Source organism: Lathyrus oleraceus, chromosome 2 (genome assembly GCF_024323335.1).
Source record: "Lathyrus oleraceus cultivar Zhongwan6 chromosome 2, CAAS_Psat_ZW6_1.0, whole genome shotgun sequence".
Taxonomy (NCBI): Eukaryota; Viridiplantae; Streptophyta; class Magnoliopsida; order Fabales; family Fabaceae; genus Lathyrus; species Lathyrus oleraceus.
The window spans coordinates 458,735,290-458,762,424 of record NC_066580.1 but is presented as its reverse complement, the minus strand read 5'-3'; the positions used below and the strand labels follow the sequence as shown (position 1 = coordinate 458,762,424).

General features: G+C 36.8%; 2 protein-coding genes across 2 annotated transcripts; one reads left to right on the top strand and one right to left on the bottom strand.

Annotated features, from left to right (window-relative positions):
• Window positions 1-3,986: 3,986 nt before the first annotated feature.
• Window positions 3,987-7,462, top strand: LOC127120363 (uncharacterized). Its single transcript, XM_051050776.1, has 9 exons — window positions 3,987-4,700; window positions 4,778-4,894; window positions 5,014-5,442; window positions 5,530-5,852; window positions 5,928-6,027; window positions 6,117-6,176; window positions 6,268-6,351; window positions 6,480-6,596; window positions 6,862-7,462. The coding sequence occupies exons 1-9, from the start codon at window positions 4,626-4,628 to the stop codon at window positions 7,162-7,164; spliced, it is 1,608 nt and encodes a 535-aa protein (XP_050906733.1). The 5' UTR covers window positions 3,987-4,625; the 3' UTR covers window positions 7,165-7,462.
• Window positions 7,463-7,993: 531 nt separating this feature from the next.
• LOC127120362 (uncharacterized) lies at window positions 7,994-25,358 on the bottom strand. Its single transcript, XM_051050775.1, has 24 exons — window positions 24,901-25,358; window positions 24,652-24,761; window positions 24,358-24,523; window positions 24,155-24,255; window positions 23,932-24,004; window positions 23,694-23,829; window positions 23,351-23,511; window positions 22,857-22,981; window positions 22,676-22,775; window positions 22,038-22,134; window positions 20,570-20,621; window positions 20,259-20,360; window positions 20,024-20,170; window positions 19,699-19,861; window positions 19,374-19,604; window positions 18,701-18,867; window positions 17,435-17,563; window positions 17,077-17,194; window positions 16,749-16,944; window positions 16,493-16,604; window positions 16,260-16,414; window positions 14,672-16,052; window positions 13,595-13,789; window positions 7,994-8,790 (listed from the first exon to the last, which is right to left on the bottom strand). The coding sequence occupies exons 1-24, from the start codon at window positions 25,031-25,033 to the stop codon at window positions 8,311-8,313; spliced, it is 4,830 nt and encodes a 1,609-aa protein (XP_050906732.1). The 5' UTR covers window positions 25,034-25,358; the 3' UTR covers window positions 7,994-8,310.
• Window positions 25,359-27,135: the final 1,777 nt, after the last annotated feature.

Below are 27,135 nucleotides of genomic sequence, written 5' to 3'. Positions count from 1 at the left end.
TGTACTATTATTCTATTATTTTTATTATTATTATAAATTAAAGTCGAATTTATTGAATTATATTTTTTGATATTAATGAAAAATAAATCATTCGACGATCTATATTAATATTTTTTTTTAATTAAATTAGTGATATCTGATAAATCTTAAAAAACTATAGAAGAGAAAATATAAAAAATGGTATAAACTTTGTATTTATTAAAATGAGAGTTTAATTAACTAATTAATGTGATACAATGATATTTAAATAAACCAAAAAAATAACTAGATTTCACATAGTCAAACAATTTTGTAACTAATTTGCTACTAATAATTATTAATTGTTGTTTAGTGTAATCAATTTATAACTAACTTGTAATATTATTATCTCTAACATACAACGAAAAAGTAATTTTATATCGGTTGAAAAAATGTTTTTTCCTCGATTTCAAAGACGAGGTAACGAAACGTGTCATATTAGATAAATAAAATCAGAATATGTAAATGAGAAAGTTGGTTAGATCTGGATCCCTAAAGGGGATCCTTGTCGCTCATAGAGGCGATCAAAACGCTGGATCTCTAAGTGGGATCCTTGTCGCCCATAGTGTCGATGAGAGTGTTGGATCGCTGGAGGGGGCATCCTTGTCGTCCATAAAGGCAATCAAAATGCTGGATCTCTAATTAGATTCTTGTCGTCCATAATGGCAAATGAGAATGCTAGATTCCTAAAGGGGGATCCTTGTCGATCATAGAGGCGATCAAAATGTTTGATCTCTAAATGGGATCCTTGTCGCCCATAATGGCAATGAGAATGCTAGATCCCTAAAGGGGGATTCTTGTCACCTACAAAGGCAATCAAAGTGTTGGATTTCTAATAGAGGATCCTTGCAGCCCACAAAGACGATCAAAAGACGAGATCCCTATATGAGATCCTTGCCGCCTACAAAGGCAATCAAAGTGTTGGATTTCTAATAGAGGATCCTTGCAACCCACAAAGACGATCAAAAGACGAGATCCCTATATGAGATCCTTGCCGCCTACAAAGGCAACCAAAGCACCAGATTTTAAGTAAGATCATGGCCACCTCCTGGGCAAAACGATGGCTCCCCTTGCAGTTCTTAAAAGTAGTCAAATTACTACAAGAGAAGCGATGATAACAAACGCCCTCAGTAAAAGGCCATAGAACTAATCGTACAAAAATGACTATGAAAGAGAGTAACGGTATAGACAATTAACTTAAAAGGCACTCTCAAGGGACACTATTGTTCGTACAATTACAAAAAGCCCCCAAAGGGGTGAAGAAATACAACAAAAATGCCATTATAGGCCAAGAAAAACTACAGCATCAATCTTTCTCCTGAGTCATTTCCTTCCCGCTGGCATTCTCTTGTTGACGACTCCAGTTTCACCACCCTTCGTTGCACGCACTTCTTAGGGGTGTCCATGAGGGAAGCAAAACTTTTAGGCTAGGGAAGCCACCGCCTCCTTATCTACTAGCTGACCACCACATACGACTTTGAGAAAATCCAATTGGCTCAAGTCCAGATTGGGGTAAAGGAAAGAAATTTACTCCTTGACGCACTCAAAATAAACGCCAGGAGTGGACACCACCTTATTGGTGAGCTTCAACACCTCTTTCTCAAACTCCTTTTGGCGAAGAATGACGGTGTCCAATGATTTTTGCAAGGATTACTTCTCATTGGAGATTTCTTTGGCCTTGGCCTTCACCTCCGCCATCTTTTCCTCCCATTTCTCCTCGTCTTTCTAGAGGACCTTCAGCAGCTTTTGGCTCTCATTCTAGGCATCCACGTGCTTGTGGAGCTTCTCCCCTATCTCTTTCTTCGTCTTGTATCGCCTCTCATGTTCGACATCATGCACCATGAGCACCCTCAGTAGAAGGTTATCTTTCATGCTTACAATAGTCTAGGTCTATTTGGAGCAAAGAGTCTGGTAGTCAGCAGAAAATTTCTTAGTGAAAAAAAGATGAGAACTCTTGAATCGGAGAGTGTCAGCTTTGGCACCGCTCCACAAAGTCGTAGGAAGATGGGGAGCCTCACATGTGGGAGACACCCGGGGGCTCACCTTCCCAGAGGTAGGCAAGGCAGTATCATCAGTAGACGAAGGACCCTCCTCAAGCTTTTGAGCCTTCACATTGGGCAATTAAATATGGAATTATATATATATATATATATATATATATATATATATATATATATATATATATATATATATATATATATATATATATATATATATATATATATATATATATATATATATATATATATATATATATATATATATTATATATATATATATATATATATATATATATATATATATATATATATATATATATATATAAAAGTTAAAAATTTATAAAACAATCTAAGCCCTAAAAACAAAAGTTGTTACTGTCAACTTTAACCACTTAAGCCAAACCAGATAAAATCACTGCAAAATATTATTCATCTGTCAACTAACTACTCCAGTACTCTGAGATCACAATAGTCAGAGCTACATATCACAATGCAATTTACATGCGTTATATTATACTTATAAAAAAAATCAAAAATTTATGCCTATTTAATACTTCTCCAATATCCACAGCATCCAAACTAGTTCAGATATATATTTGGATTAACAAGTCACTCAAATATTATATATAATCATAACAACATAAGATAATGCATTTATCTGTAGGGTTCTTCCATAAGCGATTCAAATAGAACAAAAATAATAGGAAGCGAAAGAAGTCCAAAGAGTTCCAACTTCGAAGAAGGTTGCTTCACGGAAAGAATCATCATCCAACCAAAAGCAACACACGAATAATCAACAACTGTCACTCTCAACAGCGTCCCAAACGGAGTTTATCATTGATGTTATTAGGGTTATGTAGGGGTGAATTTCATGGAGGAAGAAGAAAGGAAAGACCCGCGGAGAATGTTGTTAGTGTGGAAGGATATACATGACTCGCAAAATATAAATGAATTTTTTTAAAATAATTTGTAAAAAAAAATATTATTTTTTAAAAATAAAATAAAATCCACATGAGTTTTAAAAAATTCAATTAAATGATACGTAGACAAGCCACATCAGTAAATAGTAGTAGTATATCCATGGGTCATAAACCGAGAATCTTCACATTATAAAAGAGAATAAAATAAATTCTCTTATAAGAATGTAAACCAAATATCACTTACATTATCAAATGTATCGTATATTTAACCCATAATTTATAATTTTAATAGGAATGTACAGGGTGATTAAATAATCAACTTTGTTATTTGTTTAGCATCATTATATTTTACTTCTTTAAACCTATGTCATTTAAAATTTCTAATTTAAAAATATATATCAATAATAAATGTAGTATTTTTCTGCAATTTTCATTAAATATTTTTACATAAATATTAAATGATCTCTATTTCAAGAATAAACTTAGAAAATTACATAAACTATACAATTAAGAAATTTAATATTAATTAATTTTTTAAATTTCTCTGATTTACTCCTAATTTTTTTATATTTAGAGACAGATATTAATATTTCTTATATTTTCTCCTATTTAATTTACTTTGATGTTGAAGTCGTTTTCTTTGTCCTTTGGAAACAACGTGTATGAAAGTGATGCCTTTTGTATTAAAAGTTCCACTAGCACTAATGCTCCATGACATGCTTTTCCCTTAATCCTCATCATGACTAAAGCAAAGCAAAGCCCTTTTATTAATAGCTTTTGATTTGACCCATTTTCATTTTAGCTACATTGCTAAGCCATTCTTAATTAAGAGCACCCCTAAATCCAATTATACAATCCATAATAGGTAACTAAAGTGACTCCCTCACTTTCAATTAACTCATTTATAAAAGTGAGATTCAAATTGCCAATTGCAGACTAAATATAAAATTTAGACTTCAAAATATTTATTTAAATATTTTTAATTAATTTAAAAATAAAAAGCGTTTTATATAAAGTTTGTTTTGTGATTATAGTATGAGATTATGAAGCCAACGTTTTATACTGACAAACGTTGCTTGCTTCTTAATCTTGTTTTCACATCCAATGCCCTATTAATTGCACATTAGTATCAGCAGTTTGACTAAGGAAACAAATTTTTCTGTCTCTCTCTAGGGCTGTCAACAACATTAATTTGTTAGCAATATGCATGTAGCACACTATTCAATACTGTCATTAAACATTTCAGACTTTCATTGGTCATTATATCAGCCACTACCCCCTCAAACAAACAAACAAACAAATAAACAAACCTCATCGTTTTCCTTCTCCTTACATTTTGCCCTTTTCTTCCCTTTCTTTTCACTCTGTTTTTTTTTCTTTTTCCCGCTCCTAAATTGTATGAATATTTTTCTTAGTTTCTACGTGACTCTCTAAATGTTTTTTTTTTGTGTGAATTATTGGTTACTGTTTTGTTGCAGATTCACTTTATCAGAGTTAGCATACCTTGTGCATGTTTTACCTTTTCTGCTGTAGTGTTCTTTTAGATTGCATTATTTTCTTTCTTTCTTGTTTTCCGTGAAAGTCGTAACATGAGTACCAGAGCGCACACCACTCTCCAGGTAATCAAACTTCCTTCAAAATACGGCAAACTAATTTAAAACCAATTCTATAAACAAAGCAGGACAACATGGAAAAAGGAGGGAGCAAGAGAATGGCATCGAAAATTGGGCGTCGAGAAAGGAAAATGGCTTTGGTACAGGATGTGAGTGTGACATAATCCTTACATTATGAGTTGTTCTTCACATCATCTGTAATTTTTCATTCTAGTTAGTTATGCAGGTTGATAAGTTAAAGAGGAAGCTAAGATATGAAGAGAATGTTCATAGAGTGTTGGAAAGAGCACTTGCAAGACCTTTGGGAGCACTTCCTCGTCTTCCTCCTTATCTCCCTCCTCGTGTAAGTAGATTAACTCGGTAATTGATCAATTGTATTCATAATTTATATCCTGATTTGAATTAAGTTTTTGATTTCTATGAGCATGGAAAGTAAGAAAAACTGTGCATTATGTATTTTAGACGTTAGAGCTTGTGGCTGAAGTTGCGGTATTGGAGGAAGAGGTGGTTCGATTAGAAGAGAAGATAGTGAATTTCAGACAAGGTCTATATCAGGAAGCTGTCTACATTTCCTCCAAGAGGAATGCAGAAAATCCGATCGATCCAATTGAGCAGAATTCAATCAGAGGATCCAATCATCAAAGATCAAAATCGCTGTCTCAAAATGAGCTTAATTCTACCACCATTAAGCCTCAGATTTCTCCTGCCAAAAGTGCTTCTAGTAGAAAGCTAGTCAATAGGAAGCAATTGCATTCAAAACAAGATTCCTTATCATCGATCCCACAAGAGAAATCTCTCGAAAAGAAAACCGCAAAGGTTATCACTCCAGTGAGGAAATCACCCACCAAACAAGAAGCATCTGACAAGAGTGTAGATCACTTGAAGTTGCAGGTACTCAACAGTGTTCGACAGTTAATATTCAATGTTTGAAATGATCGAGCAGTCATTTTAACAATCATTTTGTTTTTTTCTGTTCAGCTGGAAAAGAGATTAGTAGATAAGGAAAGCGCACAAAATTCTTCAATTTCATCAAATGATAAGGTGTTAGAAGTTGATAGCACACCAAATAGAGTTTCAGAGGATATTGTCAAGTGTTTATGTAGCATATTTATGAGAATTGGCACATTCAAGGACAATTTCGGAGAGTCAAAAACAAAAGCACCTCCACGTGATCCATATGGTATCTGTTCAGTATCCAAAACTAGAGATATTGGTGCCTACAACAGTTTTTATGAGATTAAAGCACCCACCGTTGATTTCAACCAAATGAGAAATGCAGCGTTTCTGACCAATAGATTAAAGTAAGTTATAAAGGCTTACTAACTTTTCTCTGATGCTATCTATGAGTATATGTCTAATCTAACAAACATGTTCAGGTTCCTATTTGGGAAGCTTGCTTCTGTGAACTTGAAGGGTCTCTCTCATCAGGAGAAACTTGCATTTTGGATAAACACTTATAATTCCTGTATGATGAATGTAAGATTTATGTTTGATGTTACATATTCACAGTAGCTTTGCTTAATATGTTAAGGTGACTATAATTATTTGGTTTGAATATATTGTAGGCATATTTTGAGCATGGCATACCTGAGAATCCTGAAATGGTTGTAGCACTGATGCAGAAGGTACAATAATCTCTCTTAACATTCTCAAAGTTTGTTTTTGTTTTAAGAACAAATTATTCCGAGCTCAAAAATATGGCAATGCTTGTGACAGGCAACAATAGTAGTGGGAGGCCACTTGCTCAAGGCAATTACAATAGAGCATTTCATATTGAGACTTCCTTATCATCTGAGTTTTGTAAGTGCATAATCTATTCTTTGCTTGTGCTTCTAAACATTAGGCAGTCTTTCTAATATTTGAAGTTATTGTCATGTTTTGTAGATTACAATTCATCCCTTGATTTTCATCTTTGCTTCATGCAACAGACCTGTTTAAAAGCTGCAAAAAATGATGAGATGAAAGCAAGAAGCATATTTGGCTTGGAATGGACTGAGCCTTTGGTTTCATTTGCACTATCCTGTGGAAGCTGGTCTTCACCTGTGGTAAGTTTGTTTCTCAACTTAGATGGCAATATGACATGACATAAATAGAACTTACAAAACTCTGACAATCATTACCATACAAGGTATACATCAGTTTCGTAGGATTGAGTTAGCTTTAAAACTTAGATGTATTATAGTCTGTCCTAAATATAGTTAGCATTACTAGTCATTCTTAATGTGGATGAATTCATAAGTCAATGATCTTCTTAATAAGTTTGATTGAGTTGATGGAACAAATATATATACATATTTTGATGTAATGAAGGTAAGGGTGTACACAGCATCACAAGTTGATAATGAGTTAGAAGCAGCAAAGAGAGATTATTTACAAGCAGCAGTTGGCATTACAACAACAAACAAGTTAATAATTCCAAAGATACTTGACTGGTTTTTACTTGACTTTGCAAAGGACTTGGAATCTTTGTTGGATTGGGTCTGCCTTCAGCTACCTGTTGAACTGAGAAAGGAAGCAGTTGAATGCCTTGAAAGAAAAGGAAGACAGCCTCTTTCGCAGCTGGTCCAAATGATGCCCTATGACTTCAGTTTCAGGTTGCTTGTACACCAATGACCTGATTTTTCTTCTTCTTCTGGACAAGCGCAAATAACCCAATGAGAGGTGCTGTTAATGACTCAATTCTTTAATCAACGCAGATTTCTGAACTTTGATGTGGTGGATTTTGTATATTGGATAGTGCACATAGAAAGTAGATAGAAAACAGTGTTTCCTTTCCTTTGGTAGGGTTTTGACCTTTGTAACTGTAATAAGGTTCTTCTCCGGAAGCATAGCTTGGGAAAAAATTCCATGATCCCAACAAATAAAGAGATATCTTTGAAAAATAATACAAACACAAATGGGGTTGGATGAATGGAATAACCTAACAGAAACATAATCTTTAAGATATTACTATGGTAACAATACTATATACAACATGTAATACCTCTTCCATATTGGCTATGTTTGGATATTATGTTCATATCATGAAATGAACATAGCGGAGTGGAAGGAAGCGGAGTGGAATGGAGTGGAATGAAGATTTCATTTCATCATTTGGGTATTTTAGGACGGAGTAAGGCAAATTCTCCATCCCGCACAAATCGGAGGGAAAGAAATATAATAATAAGTGATGAAATGAAATGGAATCCATACCACCCAATTTTGCTCTGCCTCATCCAATTTTAATTAATCCAAACAATGGAACCTCATTCCATTCCATACCATTCCTTTCCGCTCCATTCTGTCACATTCCACCAATCCAAACATACCCTTAGCAATAAAGTTTAAGCGGAGTGATTGTCTCATTTCGAATACATAATAACATATTTTTGCAATGCTATTCAATATTACCTGTTAACTTTCATTGAAAGCCCAGATTAATTCTAAAGCAGAAGATGATGTATTATGACGTAGAATGTAATTATGCTATTCAACTTCCTGTTTGTGTCTTCAAATAGGATCAATATGTGTCACAAATTATTGGATAACAAAATCCTATAATACAGAGAAAAAATCATCCAGAAGGAAAAATCATGTTAAAGAATGCGAGGGGAGCAGTCTGGAGAGGTCATCTCAAATAACCACTAAAAAACTCAGGCGCTGTGCACAAAATTCAGAAACTCGTGCAAGAACTTTTTCTCCCTTCCTATCAGTTGTGTGTCCTCCTTAGAGTGAAGTTATGTTAACAGCTTTCGAAGGAAGCACACACTACTAGGGGACTCAACCAAATGGGGAAGGAACTGGGCCAACTGACCCTGTGAGTGTATCTGATCTTTTGATGCTTCCCATTCCACAGATGAAACATCCAGGAGCATTCACAGCTGAAAATTTGGATCCACATAGATCACATACATCATATCCAATGGTTGACAGTCTGCTTAATGTGGCAGCACAGAACTGCGAAGGATCTTCCTGTGGATCAATGGATTTGTTAGTCGAACCCCTCTGGACACACAAGTCCATCAGGCTCCTAAATTCCTCCTGCTTGCTTGCAGGTGCTTTCGACAATAGTAGTTCTAGCATTTGTTTGGAATATGCATAATTTTGCACCTCCATGTTTCGTTTTATGGCAGTTCGAATGCAATTTATTCTGTGTTTAGCCAGAAGAGGCAATGAACCCAGATGGCGTGAAAGTCTTGCCATCTCATCTTTTGCACTGGCTGCCCTTGAACCATGAACTCTTTGCAAACGTTCAATTTCCTGTCGTCAAAAGGACATCTTAAAATTAATAAAAGTACTAGAAATATGAACAAGTTAAAGAAATTCGGAACAATGTACATATCTAACATATACATTATTTGGCAACAAGATTAAAGAAGTATGGAGTAATCTATCTTAGAATTTGAGTTAGGCTTAACTCATTACAAAGATTGCTTCCACTTATAAATATATTTTCATGCTATATCCCACATGCCCAACACTATTGATCTTGGTGCGTAGATATAAATGAGGGGTGGTCCGATGGTAGAAACCCAACCTTTTTCAAACCGGATGTCTAACCAATGTGGGACTTAAGATTTTCTCAATAGCCCAAATTGATAGGCTCTGATATCATCTTAGAATTTGGACTGGTCTAACTCAACCTTACAAAACCAAAGGTGAGGATTGCCTTCACTTATAAACATATTTTCAAACCGTATCCTTATCAACCAACGTGAGACCCTTAACAATTTATCACTTGATTGACCACTATTGTAATTGTATCTCTGTGTGTCTAATATGATCACACATGGTGTATATTTATATGCAAATAGGGAATATACAATAGGAAATAATATCAATTACAGTTATGACTAATTGAATATCAATCAATACTAATTGATTGATAACATATTCTTAACACTCCCCCTCAAGCCGGATCGTATATATTGTATGATCCGAGCTTGTTACAAATATAATTCACTCGAGAACCCCTGAGAGACTTGGTAAACATATCAGCCAATTGATCTTCAGATTTGACAAATTCCGTGGTTATTTCTCCCGACAGTACCTTGTCTCTTACATAGTGACAATCTATTTCTATGTGCTTGGTCCGTTCATGGAAAACCGGATTGGACGCAATGTGGAGTGCCGCTTGATTGTCGCATATGAGTTTTGTGTTCTGAAGGTCACCGAACCTAAGTTCTGAGAGCAAATTCTTAAGCCAAGCAAGTTCTTTTGAGGCTGCTGCCATAGCCCGATATTCAGCTTCAGCACTAGATAATGCAACTGTGTTTTGTTTCTTGCTTCTCCATGAGATCATATTTCCTCCAATAAGAACACAATATCCAGAAGTGGATCTCCTATCCGACGGTGATCCTGCCCAATCTGCATCTGAGTAACAAGTGATTTTAGCATCACCCTTATCTTCATATAATAGGCCTTTTCCTGGTGCATTCTTTATATATCTGAGAATCCGAATAACGGCATTCCAATGAGTATCACAAGGAGCATTAAGGAATTGACTCACAATACTCACTGCAAAAGTAATATCCGGTCTGGTGACGGTAAGATAATTGAGTCTACCCACTAGACGTCGATATCTTCCCGGGTCTTTCAACAACTCCCCCTGACCCGGAAGAAGCTTGACATTGGGATCCATAGGAGTATCAATCGGACGACAGTCAAGCATACCAGTTTCAGTTAGGATGTCTAATGCATACTTACGTTGGTTAATTGCAATGCCTGATGAGGACTGTGCAACCTCAATACCTAAGAAGTATCTGAGTGAACCCAAATCTTTTGTCTGAAAGTTTTTGAAAAGATGAGTTTTGAGTCGCTGAATACCGTCTGTATCGTCTCCAGTGATAACAATGTCATCAACATAAACCACAAGAAAGATGTGTTGTCCGTTGGAAGAGTGAAGGAAGAAAACAGAATGATCTGCTTCACATCTAGTCATACCAAACTGTATCAAGGCAGAGCTGAAGCGACCAAACCAAGCACGTGGAGATTGTTTTAGCCCATAAAGAGATCGATTGAGCCGACAAACAAATCTTGAATTACCAGGAATAGTAAAACCTGGAGGTTGATCCATATACACTTCCTCCTCCAATTCTCCGTGTAAGAATGCATTTTTAATATCCAACTGATGAAGCGACCAATGATTAATAGCAGCCAATGCAAGGAAGAGACGGACTGAACTAATCTTGGCCACTGGAGAAAAGGTGTCACCATAATCAAGGCCAAATATTTGTGTGTATCCCTTGGCTACCAAACGAGCTTTAAAACGATCAATCTGACCATCTGGTCCAATTTTCACTGTATAAACCCATCGACAGCCCACTGTAGTTTTGTCTGTAGGTAAAGGAACAATGTCCCAAGTGTTATTTGAATGCAATGCAGTCATTTCTTCCACCATCGCCTGACGCCAATTGGGATCAGTCATAGCTTCACCTGTAGACTTAGGAATAGACACAGAATCCAAAGCAGACACAAAAGAAACATAGGAAGTAGATAGACGGTCATAATTTAAAGCACAGACATATTTAGGATTTGGATTATGAGATCGAATACCTTTTCGTAATGCTATTGGAAGGTCAAGTTCAGGTGACGTAGCTGGAGGAACAATTGGAGTAGGAGATGGTGCTGGTGGATCAATATCATCTCTAACTGCCGATGGACGCGTTGTGCGTCGCTGATATACCTGCAAAGGAGGTTTAATGGGTGTGGGGATGACAGAAGGGATATCTTGATCATCTAAATTACAACTCTCCTGGGAGGACGAAGAGGCAGAGAAAAAAGGAGAACCTTCAAAAAATGTTACATCGGAAGAGACAATGTACCGTTGAAGTTGAGGACAAAAACAACGATATCCCTTTTGTATACGTGAGTAGCCTAGAAAAATACATTTGAGAGATTTAGCGGAAAGTTTGTCTTTACCTGGATTAAGATCATGAACAAAGCATGTGCAACCAAACACACGAAGGGGAATGGGGTAGAGATCGTGTTCCGGATTCAAGATAGAGTATGGAATCTGATCTTGAAGGACCGAGGAAGGCATTCGGTTGATAAGGTGACATGCGGTGAGGAGAGCATCACCCCAAAAACGAGAGGGTACATTGTGGTGAAGAAGAAGAGTCCGTGCAGTTTCAACTAAATGACGATTCTTCCGTTCAGCAACACCGTTCTGTTGTGGTGTATGAGCACATGATGATTGGTGAATAATTCCCTGTAATGTTAAAAGAGATTGAAACTGGGATGACATATATTCACGAGCATTATCTGTGCGTAAAATTTTAATGGTAGTATTAAACTGGTTTTTAATTTCAGCATAAAACTCTTGGAATATACGGAAAACATCGGAACGGTTTTTCATTAGAAATAACCAAGTGCATCGTGAGTAATCGTCGATGAACGTTACAAAGTAATAGTATCCTAAAGTAGACTTCACACGACTAGGACCCCAAATATCAGAGTGAACTAAAACAAAAGGTGATGCAACACTTTTATTTACTCGTTGACAATAAGTACTACGAGTATGTTTGCCTAATTGACAGGACTGACACTCAAAAGAAGAAAGCTTAGAAAGACTAGGAACTAAAAGACGCATTTTATTTAGACTAGGGTGACCCAAACGTTGATGTGTGAGTTCTTGAGAAGCAATAGAAGCACAGGCCACCGGTGGAGAAAGATGATATAATCCTCCAGCTTCACTCCCTGCTCCAATCGTCCGTCCTGTACGTCGATCCTGGATATGAACAGAATTAGCATTAAAAAGAACTGAACAATCAAGAGTACGAATAAGCTTGTGAACAGATATTAGATTAAAGGGACAACCAGGAATGTAAAGGACAGACTCTAAAGACAAGTTTGGAAGTGGATGTGCCCGACCAAGGCCTTGAACTTTGGCTTTAGAACCATCCGCCACAGTGACAGAAGGCAAAGAATCAGAATAAGACAAATGAGATAAAAGAGATTTATTACCAGTCATATGATCAGATGCACCAGAGTCAAGGACCCAAGGACCAAGTGAAGATGTAGAGACAAAAGCTACAGGATTACCCGACTGAGCAACAGCGGCAGATGATGATTGTTGATGGGCTGCTTTGTATTGGAGGAAATCATTGTAATCAGCGGCGGGAATAGTGACATCTTTAGTGAACATGATGGAATCGGTATCTCCCATGATATTTGATGGCTCGGAACGAAAAACCGAGAGCAGATCTGGAACAACGGCGACGGCTGGGGGCAGCGGATGCGCGACTGATTGTCCGGCGCGTGAGATTCACGTGCGATGAAGGAGAGACGTGTGCGGACGCGTGCGGCGGCGGAAGCCAGTGAATCTGGCCGATTTGTAGGAGACGATTCCGGCGTATAGGAATCTCGCCGAAAAGTCGACAGGAGCGGCGGAGACGGCGGCGGCGCTGTGGGTGGCCGGGAAAAAAAAGAAAAAGAATTTTTTTTATTTTTTTTATTTTGTGGAAGACAGTAGGTCAACCAGCTCTAGATACCATATTGTAATTGCATCTCTGTGTGTCTAATATGATCACACATGGTGTATATTTATATGCAAATAGGGAATATACAATAGGAAATAATATCAATTACAGTTATGACTAATTGAATATCAATCAATACTAATTGATTGATAACATATTCTTAACAACCACCAATTTGTCCACAAAAATATTAACACTTAATTCACAAGTGTAGATTAAAGGTTTATTTATTCCTCGCAGCTTAGACTAAAATGAAATTAAAATCGGCCTTGGGTTCTATATCAACTACGGAAAATTTTACACCCATTCTTCAAGTATAATTTCATATCAACTATGACAGTAGCAGAGATTATAATAATCCCTTTTATTGTCTCTAATGCTTTGCTATGTCAGGAGTCAGCTATCTTTACAAAAACTTTAACTACACAGCAAATATTGACAGCAGGAAAAACTCTAACTACAGTCTTATGATAATACTTCCTCACGGGCAAGAGTAGAGATACATGAGCTCAGTAACCTAATGTATTTTTAGGTCAGAGTCCATTCTCTCTCTGTTATTAAAATTTGGAGCATGGTCCTGATACCTGAAGAAGAGTGACTGTTATCTTGTATTGAGCACAGATTGTTGCTTGAGCTTTTATATCACTTCCGCGAGACTGTTCCTTAGCTAATGCAAGAAAAGCTTCATCAAAGCAAGACAAAGCATCTGGAAGATTATTGAGTTCAAGGTGAGCAAGTCCAGTCTTGAAACATACAGAAGCAGCAGCCCCTTGAGGAACCTGTCATAAGAGTCATGAGATTGGGAACAAATAAATAAATCATACATGATCAGTAATAGGAAAGTGGAACTAGAACACGGTTATATTGAAGAATTATCTGAGTTCCTTCTTCAGCTTCCATTATAATATCAGACCCTTACCTGTACACATTACCAAAGATAAAAAAATAAAAAAAATAAAAATGATAGAGACATTACAAACTCTTCAAGTTCTTTGCTCCTACCCTTCCCAATCCTGACCAAAACCTTGCTTTCTTCACCCTCCTTCTCTCTTTATTCTGTTTTACTAACAGAATCAGGTTCCAGCCCCACCTGTCAAGTGTGCAGGTTACTGCTCACACATAATCCCCCAAACTGATCACCTCACATATTTCCTCCATTGTATCCACATGCCACTAGTTTCTTCCTTCTATTTTCTTTCTTCCTGAAGAACACCTTAGTTATAGGTGAAAGGCTAAAACTTCCCAGGTTCAATAAAGCAGGCTTCTAAGATGTGGCATTATTCGAAGTAACTATTGTTTATAGGTACACTAGCTCTTAAGAACATTTTTATTAGCAAACCTTCATAGTTTCCTCTATCTCTAGAATCCACCAAATAGTGAAAGTAAAATAACAAAGTGAGTATTCCTCTCTGTTTATGCTGCATGTCGGTTTAATCTAGTGCAGAATACCGGATTCTTGCATGCCTTTTCTTGTTCTTCCCAAATATATGGAAAATACCGTTGAATTTCAAAAAAAGAAATGGCACAAACAAAGTAACAAAGTATCTTCAAAGGTCTGTTTAGAAAGTGTTCTTAGTTCCACATGTATATGAATGGCTATGCATGTACTTGTTTATATCTTCAATACGTATATGGATGCCTATGCATATCTTTATTTATACCTGTCCAGGTCGTACAGAAGATGGCGGAGACCCAACTTGTGCAGGCTTATCAGCAGAATTCGGTACTCCAAGCACGCTAAGATCAAGAGGTTGAGTAGAAATTGGTGCCTGCTGCTGTGATGGGGGCATTCCTGCAGCCTGAGCCGAGGCTTGAGGTGGCAAACCACCATCAGGAAACCCAATGGGATCATTTGAAACTACTGGTTGTTGAACAGCTTTTGAAGGAACATTGGCTACATCAGCTTCAGAAGCACTAAATTGGTTAGCAGTTGCCTGGCTGCCTTCTACACTTGGAGTAAGTTTAGACAGATACGACCCAGCAGGACGCAGTGTAGCAGCAACCTGGAGGGATGAGACAGTATTCTGAAAGAAATCCTCTGGAATAGGCCCTCTACCTTCAGCCCCAGTTGCTGGTTGTGAAATTGATCCTGGTCGAGTAAAAGCTTCTGTACCAAACAGGTCGCCGGGAGTTGAAACTGTATGAGCAGACATTCCTGTTGTTACAGGTGGCAGGGCTGAAATCTGGCCAAAATCTTGCGATCCACTGGTTAAAGACCTGCTCCTTGATGAAGTTAACCCTGCGGCAAGTTTAAATTTACTAGCTGCTTCTTTAATTTTGTTCACATCCACAGAAGATTCAATTGGTTTCTCTCTAATTCTAACATGTATTTTTTTGCTTTTTGATAATCCTTCCTCATCACTACTGCTACCATCAGCAGCAGCTCCATACATGGATTTCTTAAATTCTTCTGCTGCTTTAGCCTGTTTATCAGAAGAAGAACTAGCAACCTGTTTGTTAAGACTCTCCAGACCCATCAGTGAATCACCTTTTGTCTTATCAACCCCCTTCAATTGATTAGGTAGGGATTTAATTGGAGATAATTCAAGATCATTGGCTTTAACATCACTGCCTGCCATAGTGATGGCTTTGACCAAGTTATCTTCCTTTACCTCTACAACATTGCCTCTTCCTTTAATTGATCCTAAATACACACCAACATGATCTACAACGATGGATGGAATCGCAGCATCATCAGTCTTCATATATGGTGTCACCTCTGCAGCAAGCTCCCACTTAGGTATATCCTTTGCAGTAGCAAGGGTTTTGATTTCCCAGTTTCCACCACCCCATTCAGGTCCTTTAGGAACCATACTTTCTGCAGCAAAGTTAGCAAATATGCCTTGTGTCCATCCAGTAGATCGAATCCGTAAAATCCTTTCACAATGTCGCCTCAATTCTGAGTCAAGATCTTCTTCTTCCAACTTCTGAGCAAGACGCCTCATGGCGCTAGGATTAAGGTGGCATATAAACAGATCAAGCAGGCTTTCGTAATCTGCAGTAACTTCAAAGGTTTCTTTTGCTTTATCAAATTGTCCAAACCTGCAAGTAATCTTAAATTACAAAAGTGAACAAACATTTGGATCAACCATTCATACTATTCAGAGAACGACATTACACCTTCTCATCAATAGCATGAGCTCTGCTAGAATATCAAGAAAATCAGTAATGGTGGAACAAACAATCATCATATTTCTGTAGTCCCTCTATCTAGAATAACAGAAACGTGAGTACCGTGAATTTCCCTACCTGATACATGAATAACCCAACTGTCTGAACCTGTGAAATAAATGAGATGTCGGAGGGCATCGTGGATAGTCTCTTGAACGCAGAAACTCATCTTTCAAAACAGATGAAGCTATTGAAAAATGAAGAGATTTCACAGCATAGGTCCCCCGCATCACCTAAGATAAAAACTCAACATCCTTAAGAGATCCGACAGAGAATAACTAAATGCCAAGATAAAAAGAATTACTACTTACCTGGGTGAACTGTGGGCCTGATTGAGATAATGACACGGCTAAATCTCCACAAACAGGAGAACCTAAAGCAAGGATGTCCAGAGACCTTGGTGTTACACGCAAGCTGTCAAATCTTCATTCAGATGAAAATTGACAGTGTCAGTAGCTGCTAGCTTTAACATAAAGAAATGTGAAATGATATCATGAATTCTAGAACTTCCATCATTATGAAGTTAGATTTTTTAAAAGGAGAGTATTTGGTAGCAGAGAATGAAACCTTGATGTTATTTGGTATAGTGTTTCTGACAGTTCGAGCTTCTGCTTAAAACTTTTTTGCATTGTGACAAATCCAATGAGAAGAGGCTCAAGAAGACCAACAAGACAGCTTTTAATCTCAACTCCCTTCTTCTGTCTGGGATTTATCTCTGTCGGGCTAGCAAGCAACAACCGATCATTCAAAGCACCAACCAAGACTGTATAAGAAATTATTAAAATATATCAATAGGACAGAACCTGGAAAAAATAGTACCGTAGTTGATAAAGTAGAACAGACAAAATAGCTGGCTAAGATATTATGAAGTCCCAGAATAGAGCAAGATAATTACCTGCACGAGGCATGCTAATTGAGAGAATAGTCCTCACTTTTCCATCCCAGCCTAGTATACTGATTGCAGTGGCAGTAGAAAAGAGAAGGGCAGGCCCAACCCATAAGAGTGATCTGAAGTAGGCATCAATTAAGGAATTAAAAACAGGAACAAATTCAAAATGCATATGAAATTGTTGGCCTGCTGAGCCGAGTATGTGGAAAGGGGGAGGGTAGAAGCAGAGGAAAGAGTGAACATGGCTTTAATTAACGTGATGCGGTTTATTTCCAACTGTTCATTTCTTTAAAAAATTCCACCCAATCATTTAAAAACCCTTTAATATGAATAAATGGTTCAACTAAACTACATTCAAGGATATCGGAGGAAGCCCCTTGTCAAAATTTGTAGAAGTGCCAGCAAGTATATCAAGTGCTGCAGAAACAATAAGAACTCTCTGAGTTGTCAAAACCCCTGCAACTTGACCCCTCAGAGTCTCTTGCCAATGCACCTGACAAATTTGAAAAAATGTGTTACCAAGCAGAACCATTTTATATTGTTTGTTCCATAATGCAGATTCATTTTATATTTAGGTAGGTAGGGGAAGCAGGTATAACCATTATGTCGTTGGTCATTCAAATTGTCCTCAAACTAACAATTCTACATGAGTCTGCATGATTCTTATGTGGATCTACCCGACTTTACATAGAAACAATATAGTAAGTCTAAGAATTTGGGTTAGGCCTACCTCATCTCTACAAAACCGGCTTGTAAGGTGAGGATTGTCCCCACTTATAAACACAACACCGGACATATCTCTAAGCAATGTAGGACTAAATCCACCCCTTCAAAGCTAACACAATGAAGGTGTTAGGGGATGCAATGAGGCAAGTCAAAGTGCCGCAATTAAAGCGACTAGGGACAGACCGCAATTAAGGCGGAAAGTCCAACACACGCCCTCACGCTTGGGCCTCAATGAGCCCGAAGCGTGGACGATGCGGGAAGCCCAACAATGGATCTAGGATAGGCTCTGATACCATGTGTTAAGAGTCCCACATCGGACAATATATGGCCCGAACATGTCTTTATAAGTGGGGACAATCCTCACCTTACCAATTGGTTTTGTAGGGTTGAGTTAGGCCCAACCACATTTCTTAACATGGTATCAGAGTCTCGTTTAAGATCCGGTGGACCGTCTACTATGGTTTTCGTTATCGGGGATGATGAGGCCATTTCAGAGAAGAAATGGCAAAGACAAGAGGATTCTAGTTCATTTTCATTCAGAATTTAAAGGTGAAACGACCGAAATGTCCTAAAGTTCAGGGCAAAAAATAGCTATTTAACAGGTAAAATGATTAAAGAAAAACAACAAAAATTTCAGAATTTGAGTTTCAGGTTAGCGGTTACTGCAATCTCTATTGGGAAACTATCTGACCTCTATTGGCGATGTTGCAGCCGCTACTCGAAACCACAATGCAATGAGTTTCTTATCTAGAGCTCACTACACTACTGTTGTAGAGGCCGCTATCGACTATAAGGCCTTTTGTCTCTCCATTTTCTTTATTTTCTCCACCTGTGCTTGATTGCACAGGGAAACTGTGTATCACTACTAGTTCTAGTCATAAATAGGCATGCAACTGAGTGATACCTGGAGTACAATCTCATTTATTTTCAACTTGAGTGACTTTTTCCCCTCGCTATTGCTTGATATATACTGTCCATTAGAAGTTGAAGTTGAAGTTAAAAGGCGATACCCTTCTACGAGCTTCACTAATCCAATTTGGTTTCCATGAGAAGCGAACATCAATGTTGACTCTACAACCAAGAAAACTAATGATTACTTTATATTATTACTAAATTAATAGTAAGCATATAAAAAGCTGTGTATGTCTTGTTATGAATGGGGAATACATAGAGACTGGTTTAAGACTATGCTTTTGTGGAATGATTTCTTTTAGAAAACTACCAATCCAACCTGTGAAATGTGAGTAAATAGTATGTAAATGTTGCAGGCTAAATTTAAGAAAATGTAAAACAATAAAAGTTTTATAGAAGAAGCATAGATATTTCCATGTATTTGAAAAAAGTAAGGTGTACATTAATCTTAAAAATGTTTGATGGAGCACATGAAGCAATTAATAGGAAATTTAATGCATATGCATGAGTGGACTTTGGATGAAATACACCCTATAGAAAGGTTACTTTAGTTGTCATAGATGAATTTTGATTTACGTCACTATCAATGAATCCCATGTCTACAAACCAAAAAACAATCTATAAATGTATACGTGGAGATAGGTAATTATTAAACTTTCAAGCACCTAAAGGAGTAGAAAAGATACGATCAACTTCAGTTTCAAACATAAATGGTGTTGGGCCTTTAATTGAACCATCACTAGTTTCTGTAGGTTGATTTTCTTCAAAAGCTTTTTCAATTTCCTTCGGATCATGTGAGGGCCCTCCCGGTAGAGTAAATAGTGCCAACCCTGTCTTGTCATCATCAAGAATAGCAAACTGATTTTCATTGGGACCAATAAATGCTGCATCTAGACCTGTAGACAACTGCTTGAATCATTTTATAGCAAATAATGCATGACCAAACTGTGGCTAAATGAGAAAAGAAATGTATTCCACACACAAAAGTACCTTTCACAGTGCTGCTTTTACAGTTTACTGCCTCTACTTCAGTATTTTCCCGATAAAGCACAACTTCAGTTGTAATGCCACTAAATTCATAAGCTACAAGAAACAGGTGTTGCTTTTTACTGTAAATCAAGTAATTTGCTTGATACTCCACATGGCCAGGAACCTATAAAATTTTGCGAAACATTAAAAGACTGGATATAGACATGAATACTCACTTGCAAAGATAAATAGTTACAACATAAACTATATTATGCAATGGATGGTATCAATAGCATTAGAGGGACAACGCAGCGATATTTGAAAAAATTACTACTCTCTACATTACCGAATTATAGAGCTTTTTGTAGGTATTCTCCAATCCAGATGAGAGATTATATGCCATAAGATTTGGTCCATCCACATAAAAAGCCCTGACTGGATAATGAAGAACTCGGTTCTCTTTATTGAAAAAATTAAGCTCCAAATGGAATGGCTGGTAGTGCATAAGTGGTTTTAGGTGATTGGACAAAATGTCTAATAAGGTTCATCAGATCCTAACCAAATTGCCAAAGAAACGTTACCTGGACAACAGGGATGTGCTTCAGATGATGCTTTGTATCTAGAACAGCGATAAGGGGTAGGCGGGATATGGGAGCACTTTTTGTATGGCCTTCCATAAAATGCTACAAGAATAATGCAAAAGATCAAAACTTAAGTCAAGGCAAAGAGATTTCCTAAAGCTTTCTAAGGAAGTTATATGTAGGACTGTAAGGAAATTTGAGCCGTCAAATTTTGTTGTCAAATTAAAGAGTCACATTGTAGCCATTTCACCTTCTGACTCTGATATTTATAAAAATAAAAATGAAAGTAATACAATATGAAAGAAACATACACTGTGAAGAAAAGCCTTCCTTGCAATGTCTGATATCGTAAGATGACTATGGCTGCAAGAAAGAGACTAGATTGTCAATAATGACATATAATAATTATGAATTATCACAAATCAAGGATTCCAAGACCAAGATTCCATGGCATTTATAGCTGCTTGAAGTCCACAGTCATGTAATTGTAGGAAACATAGAAATTCAGCCAAAAGAGATGGTTTACACCTCTTCTGAGTGTTGTAGTATGTGTTTGGAAACACGGTGGGTATCCCCACCGTACATTTCCCTGATGCTAGAAATTGAAGCTTCACTTTTTTCACATTTTTTTCCATTGTCTCGCATGTTTATAGGTTGAAATGCATAACTAAACAGGCATGTAATCAATCTTATCAAGTCCCTTTCAGAAGTGTTTATGAAAATTAGTGCTAAAGCAATACAAAACATTTTTGAATTATACATTTTTCTTTTCTACCCCTTCATGGACTAAAAGTTTTTTTTCCTATTCTGATTTTGAAATTTGGACGTTAAAGCTGAATTTATATTTGTCCAGCTTAATCATTACTAGACCATTTAAGTCCCAAGTTCAATCTTCTTTTGTGTGGCCTTATAAAACTTAGAAAATTGAGATGCAACCTCATAGACCAGCTCTATTTAAGCAACATATGGATCTTGTGCAAATACCTAAATACTTCAATTAAGGAATGGAGAAGGATAACGAGTTAAAAATATGAAAGTTGATGGAAAAATTCTACCCAAGTGAGAGATCAATACATTGTACATACGGCACAAGTTTATTTATTGACAAAAATATATGCAAACAATAATTGGTTTCACCAAAGAAGTTCATACACTAGATGTAAGTCAGGCTCAAATTGCAAGACTTGTAAATTTCCCCCCACTGGTGGAAGCCACGTTGAGAAATCAAACACACTCCTAACAACGACTTAAAAGAAGCCAATGAACATTTCATTTCGATGGTAAGATCTATGTCTCCCATCATAGGTTTGAGGGTCAAGGCTGACTAATATGGAAACCTACATACATGTTTGATTTGTGAAGAAGTTTTGTTCATTGACAAGTTAAGGAAATGGTTTCACAGAACATGCTGAGAAACAATACACTTCTCAAAACGGATAACTGCTAAATGAAAAATCAGTCCAAGAAGGAGCATAATGGACAAATACAAAACACTTTCAATTAAAGTACCAAAAACTTTGTCATCAATGGTCCACATATCTAGGTTACATGCTGCATCCAAAACTCAACATTATTGTTGTAACTTGCAACTATACCTATGTGCAAGTGTAGATACCAAGTGAAATTTCATAATTCAAACAAATCCAACAAAAGATTCAAGACTAAATACTCAGAACAGTGAGGGGAATAAAATCTGAACAACAAAATATATTCCAACTTCTAGTTTTCCATAAAATACTAGTTATATATTTCCTCTACCCGTTACAAATTTCAACTCACCCTTTCAGATGATGTTCTTGTAATTGAGATTGAAGCTGATGATCTGCTAAGATTCCAGATGAACCCAAGGCGGATAATTTTTCTTTTAAAACGGATGCTGTGAAGAATCTCAACCATTAGTATATATGATTAAAGAGATGGACAGAACAACAAGTTTAATGCAAATACGACTGACTCAATGATACTGTTAGAAGTCAGAAAGTGAAAGACACAGCCTACAACAGTAAGCAAAAATATGTACTAAACAAATGAGGTATGTTAGAAAATCAAGACATAGACCTAAATGAACAAATATTTTTGTCCAAAAGACACAATTAAAGATATGTCTTGGAATTGTACCCAACAAATAAATAAATATATAACACATTGCATGGAACACTAAACAAGATATCCAAAAAAGGTGGAGAAAAAAATATCATATAAATTTACCACACAGGGCAACAAGGCTCAGAAAGTAAGATGTCCTATTTAAAATAAACAGAAAAACTCAAGATTTTACTATGCATCATGTTGATGGATGAAAGTATAGCAACAAATTACAAACCTAAATTGTGGAAATTTTATATGTTCCAACTGAAAATATTCTGAAATACTGAAGGGTTTTTAGCCTTTATTCCAGTTAAATAAAAAATAGTTACCCGACGATCCCCGTGCACCTTGCAAAACTGCAAAAAGTTGCTTTCTCCTTTCTCTATTGGATATGGTTTTGTTTTTTGAAGTATCGCCAATTGCTGCATTCTGTTAAAGTCAACAGCAAGTTTATGTGTCCTATATATTCACTAGCAAGAAGGGTATAAATAATGAAGGGTGGCACTTAACTGTAAACACTAATGCAGCCAAATTAGACTTTAGATGAAATTCTATAGCTTTAATTCGCGGTAAGGGATACACTGCTTCTCCACCTTGTTGAGACAGGATACGTGGGATATCAATTGATTCAATTGCTGCATCAGAATTTATTATGAATTAACCAGCCAAGTACAATGACAAGAACAATAATAAAGTGAAGCAAGTCGATTGTTGGTATTGTTTATATTTGATTTAATTCTTTCTAAATTTCTTTTATTCTTTCCTCATCCCATCATCACCACAGAGAAAAGGTAAGAACTATATGGATTGGCATAATGTTGTTGAAGTGTTGTTTCTAGGCCAAGGACTTTATGGACACCTTGTTAAGAAGGCACTGATGATATTCATGCTATTGGGAGGGATACATAGCATGGGAATTTTGAAATAAACATAACATGGGAAACCATTTCTCAAAAACCAACAGAAATTTCAGAGTAGAGGCGGAAAGAATCGAGATGGCTAACCAGCAGTCTCAAAAAAATTTGCTGGCATAGGAGGTCTATTAGGATTAACTATAACCCGTGTTTTCCAAACCTTCATATTTCCATCCTTTGATAGGGTTACAAGCATACGCAAAGTGGTCAGCCAAGCAACAGAAGTTAATGGTTGTGAGCCAACTTGAATTCTGATTTCCATAAGAAAATCATTAGATTCCAAGTCTAGAACAAGAGTAACCAAAATAACATACAAACATTTCCATCAATAGGATACGAGTAAATAACAAATTCAAAATAGATAACCATGATGATAGGTCTTTCATTTAGATAATGGAGAAACCTCAGTCATAGGTAAACTACAGTCACTCACATTCCAATCATACTAGGCTTCTCGATTGATACATCCCATGCCAATAGTGTACCACGTCGATCTCCAACAAAAATCCATTCTAGAGTTGGATGAAATGCAAATGCACTAGCGCCATTAAGCTTTATAGTATTTTCAACTGAATAAGAGACAAAAATAAAAAAATAACATTAAGGGTGTAGCTTAATGGATAAATATAAACGATATCAATAAGAATAGAATGTGTCACAAATCATCTCACGTTGTAGTGTGTAATGAACAGCATAAGTGTGAATGTTATATGCTCGAATCAGACCATCTGCGTAAGCAACATACTAGGACACAAACACAAAAACAACAAAGAGAAAGGAGAATGAAGTATCATTAGAAGAAAAACAGAAGACTGGATCATGTTACCGAGAAATACATATAACATGAACTTGCCAATAAATAGATTTATGACAAGTAGTATAATCAAGAAATACCAGAACAGGAAGGCGAGGATGACATGCAAGATTAACAATAGGCTTCTTCAAGTCTGTCTTGATTTTTGTAGGTGCTCTACCGCCTTCAATAGTTCCAACAACTTCGTTTATGCAAAAACAGATGTAAAGAAATATAATGATTATTGATCAAACCTGTGACAATAAAACATCTACCTACACAGATAAGAAACAAGACATCCAACCTGTAACACTCATCCGTTTATGAAACCCGAAAAACACAACATGCTGTAATGGGGTCATTGCCAGATGAACGTCCGTATCAGAATAAATTTTCTCTGACTTCTTCTCCGGCGAATGCAATACACATGTTTGCTCCAAGTCAAAATCGCAAGATCTTATTGTACAATCCTACAAAGAAAAAGCAACAACGGTAATAAATCGAAAAGAACTTTGCAATCACAACAACTCACAAAAAAACTATACACAACAATAAATAATTCAAATATGCATCAAAGAGAAGTTCAGGTGGATCCAACCTGGAGAATTGCAACCACAGTATGGCCACCTGTAGGACTATATGACATGCGGACAACAGGTGCACCAATATCAAGAGCAGAAATCTTGCTTCCTGTCAACGCGTCGAATTCTGCATGCATGGAAAAACCCTAATTCGTAATGTATTTGCCAAAATCAATTCAAAAGCCAAATAACGGAGCATATAAAAACTGTATTGCTAAAAGAGAGTTAGTTCTAATGTTCTATGATAGTGAGGTTGCTAAACTCACCGACGATGTAGGTTCCGATAGCGACGGCAACGAGTGCCTGATGAGAATGGAAGGAAGCAGCATGAGGTTGATAAGGCACGACGCCACGTCCTACGTGACGGAGATCAAGATGCTGTAATGTTGTCCACTCCATGAATGAATTAACCCGATTCTCCTCAAGTTTTCTTCATCTACAACCAATTCATTGTTTGCGAATCGAGGTGATTGAGATCTAGTGTCAGAGTTAAGATGCTAGAAAAAAGCGTGGAATTGTAACTAGAGTTTGTTATATAACGGTAAAATGGAATAGTAGTAGGAATTGCATGATGTTCGCGCCACAACTGAAGGAAGGAACGAAATGAACGCGAGATTCAACCGGATTTGAACTTCTGTCCATAAACCCACTGAGCGACTGCTTCAAATGGGCTGATATAAAGAGCATGATTGCCATTTGCAACACGGTTTTTCTATTATACACCTCCTTCTCTTTTTGATTGGTATTTAGAATAACCCCTCAGTTTATTTTTGTGTGTATGAATCATGATAACCCCTCAATTTTATTATTGAAGCATCATCACATACTTAAATCATATAAAGGTATTAAATAGTTCTAAAAGCATACTTTGATTCCTAAATTTAATGAAAATGTTTCATTATTTCTTGGCATCTAACAACATAGACTAATTTCTTTTTTATATTTTATTAAATTAATTTGAGAGTTTGATACCCACGACTAAATTAGGAGTTTATTCTAATTATTTAAGGAAGAACTCAATGTTCAAAGAAAGAAAACTGTAATCTAATATGAGGAGGGAGATAATTGACCATTCTAAAGATAGTTTGAGCACCCTTGATGAGAGTCTAATTAGATGCAAACTCAAGTCACTTGCAAAATCTTGATCTTCTATTCTCACCTTTGACATGTGCTTGAAAGTATCTAAAGACATGATTAGCTTTTTTATAAGGGGATTTTTTAATGCACCTATATATTTCTCAACCATCATGTGAAATTTCTAAAATACTCTCAGATTTCGGAGATGCATCTTCGAACGCATCCAATCCTGATTGAATGTTAGAATATTCTGGAGATGCGTCATCATAACATATCAGCACATAATGAATCATAAGTTATTTCTTGTTTTCGTGTATTCAGATTAAGATTTATTGACATTATGTGTCATGTTATGTGACGCGATATAAACCATATAATCAATATACAAATAGTGATGTAGATAAATCAAGATAGTTCAAAAATGTCATATATAAATAAAAGATCAATAAATGAAAAAAGGTTGAGAATAACAATAAAGTAGCATGATGTCAAAATAGAATACAATTCATACCACTACTACTATATATTAATACACTACTGTATATGTCGAACTACTTCATCTCTGCCTCCTCGCCCATCAATCTTCCCCCGTCCTTCGGCGTTGTCTCTGATTCATCAATGTCCACCGTGTCTCCCTCATGATGGCATCTAGGACCTGTCTCACATTAGACCGATCAGGGAAGATACCTCATTCAATGTCTGTCTGCACAATCTCCACAATACGATGACATCTAGGAAAGACATCATCTACATGATCTAATTGTGCATGTTCCTCCTCTAATATCTCATGAATAGTTGGTCTCGGCGGGTCTCTAGAGCAGCATGCACCATGTACAAATGTGACACCCTGAAGAACCATCTGATATACCCTTCGATGTAGCTCCACTCGCTCACGACTATGATACTCTGTGCCTCCTCCGATATAAGATGACTCTCATAATCATCAAACATGTCATATATATGTCTAAGTGTCAAAGCAGGAGAAGTAGAGACAACAAAGTGTCTGGGAATGGTCTGAGCGTAACCAAACTGCCGCATGATGCGCTCGGGAAGATGAGGAGAATGAGACGCGATCCGTAGTCCAACCATCAAGAGTATAGCATTATCTCGTCAAATGGCCGCGTCTGACGGTGATCGACATAGTTGTTGAAGTGCATGTCATCGGCAACCAAACGATCAAGATACACTATGAAAGATTCGGCCGCCTAGTTCCCTCTAAAAGAGGAAAAAGCAGTAGCATGCGGCATATCCTAGGTGTAAGTGTCAACACTCGCCTAGCTGGAGATGCGCGGGAATTGCTGGAGGATCTGAGCCTAAAATGAAAAGTTTATAACACACGAATTATCAGTAATGGCTTTGCAAAGATGAAATGAAAATGACAAAGAAAAACTAAAAGACCAATAATTATTTCCGTCAGTAGTGTG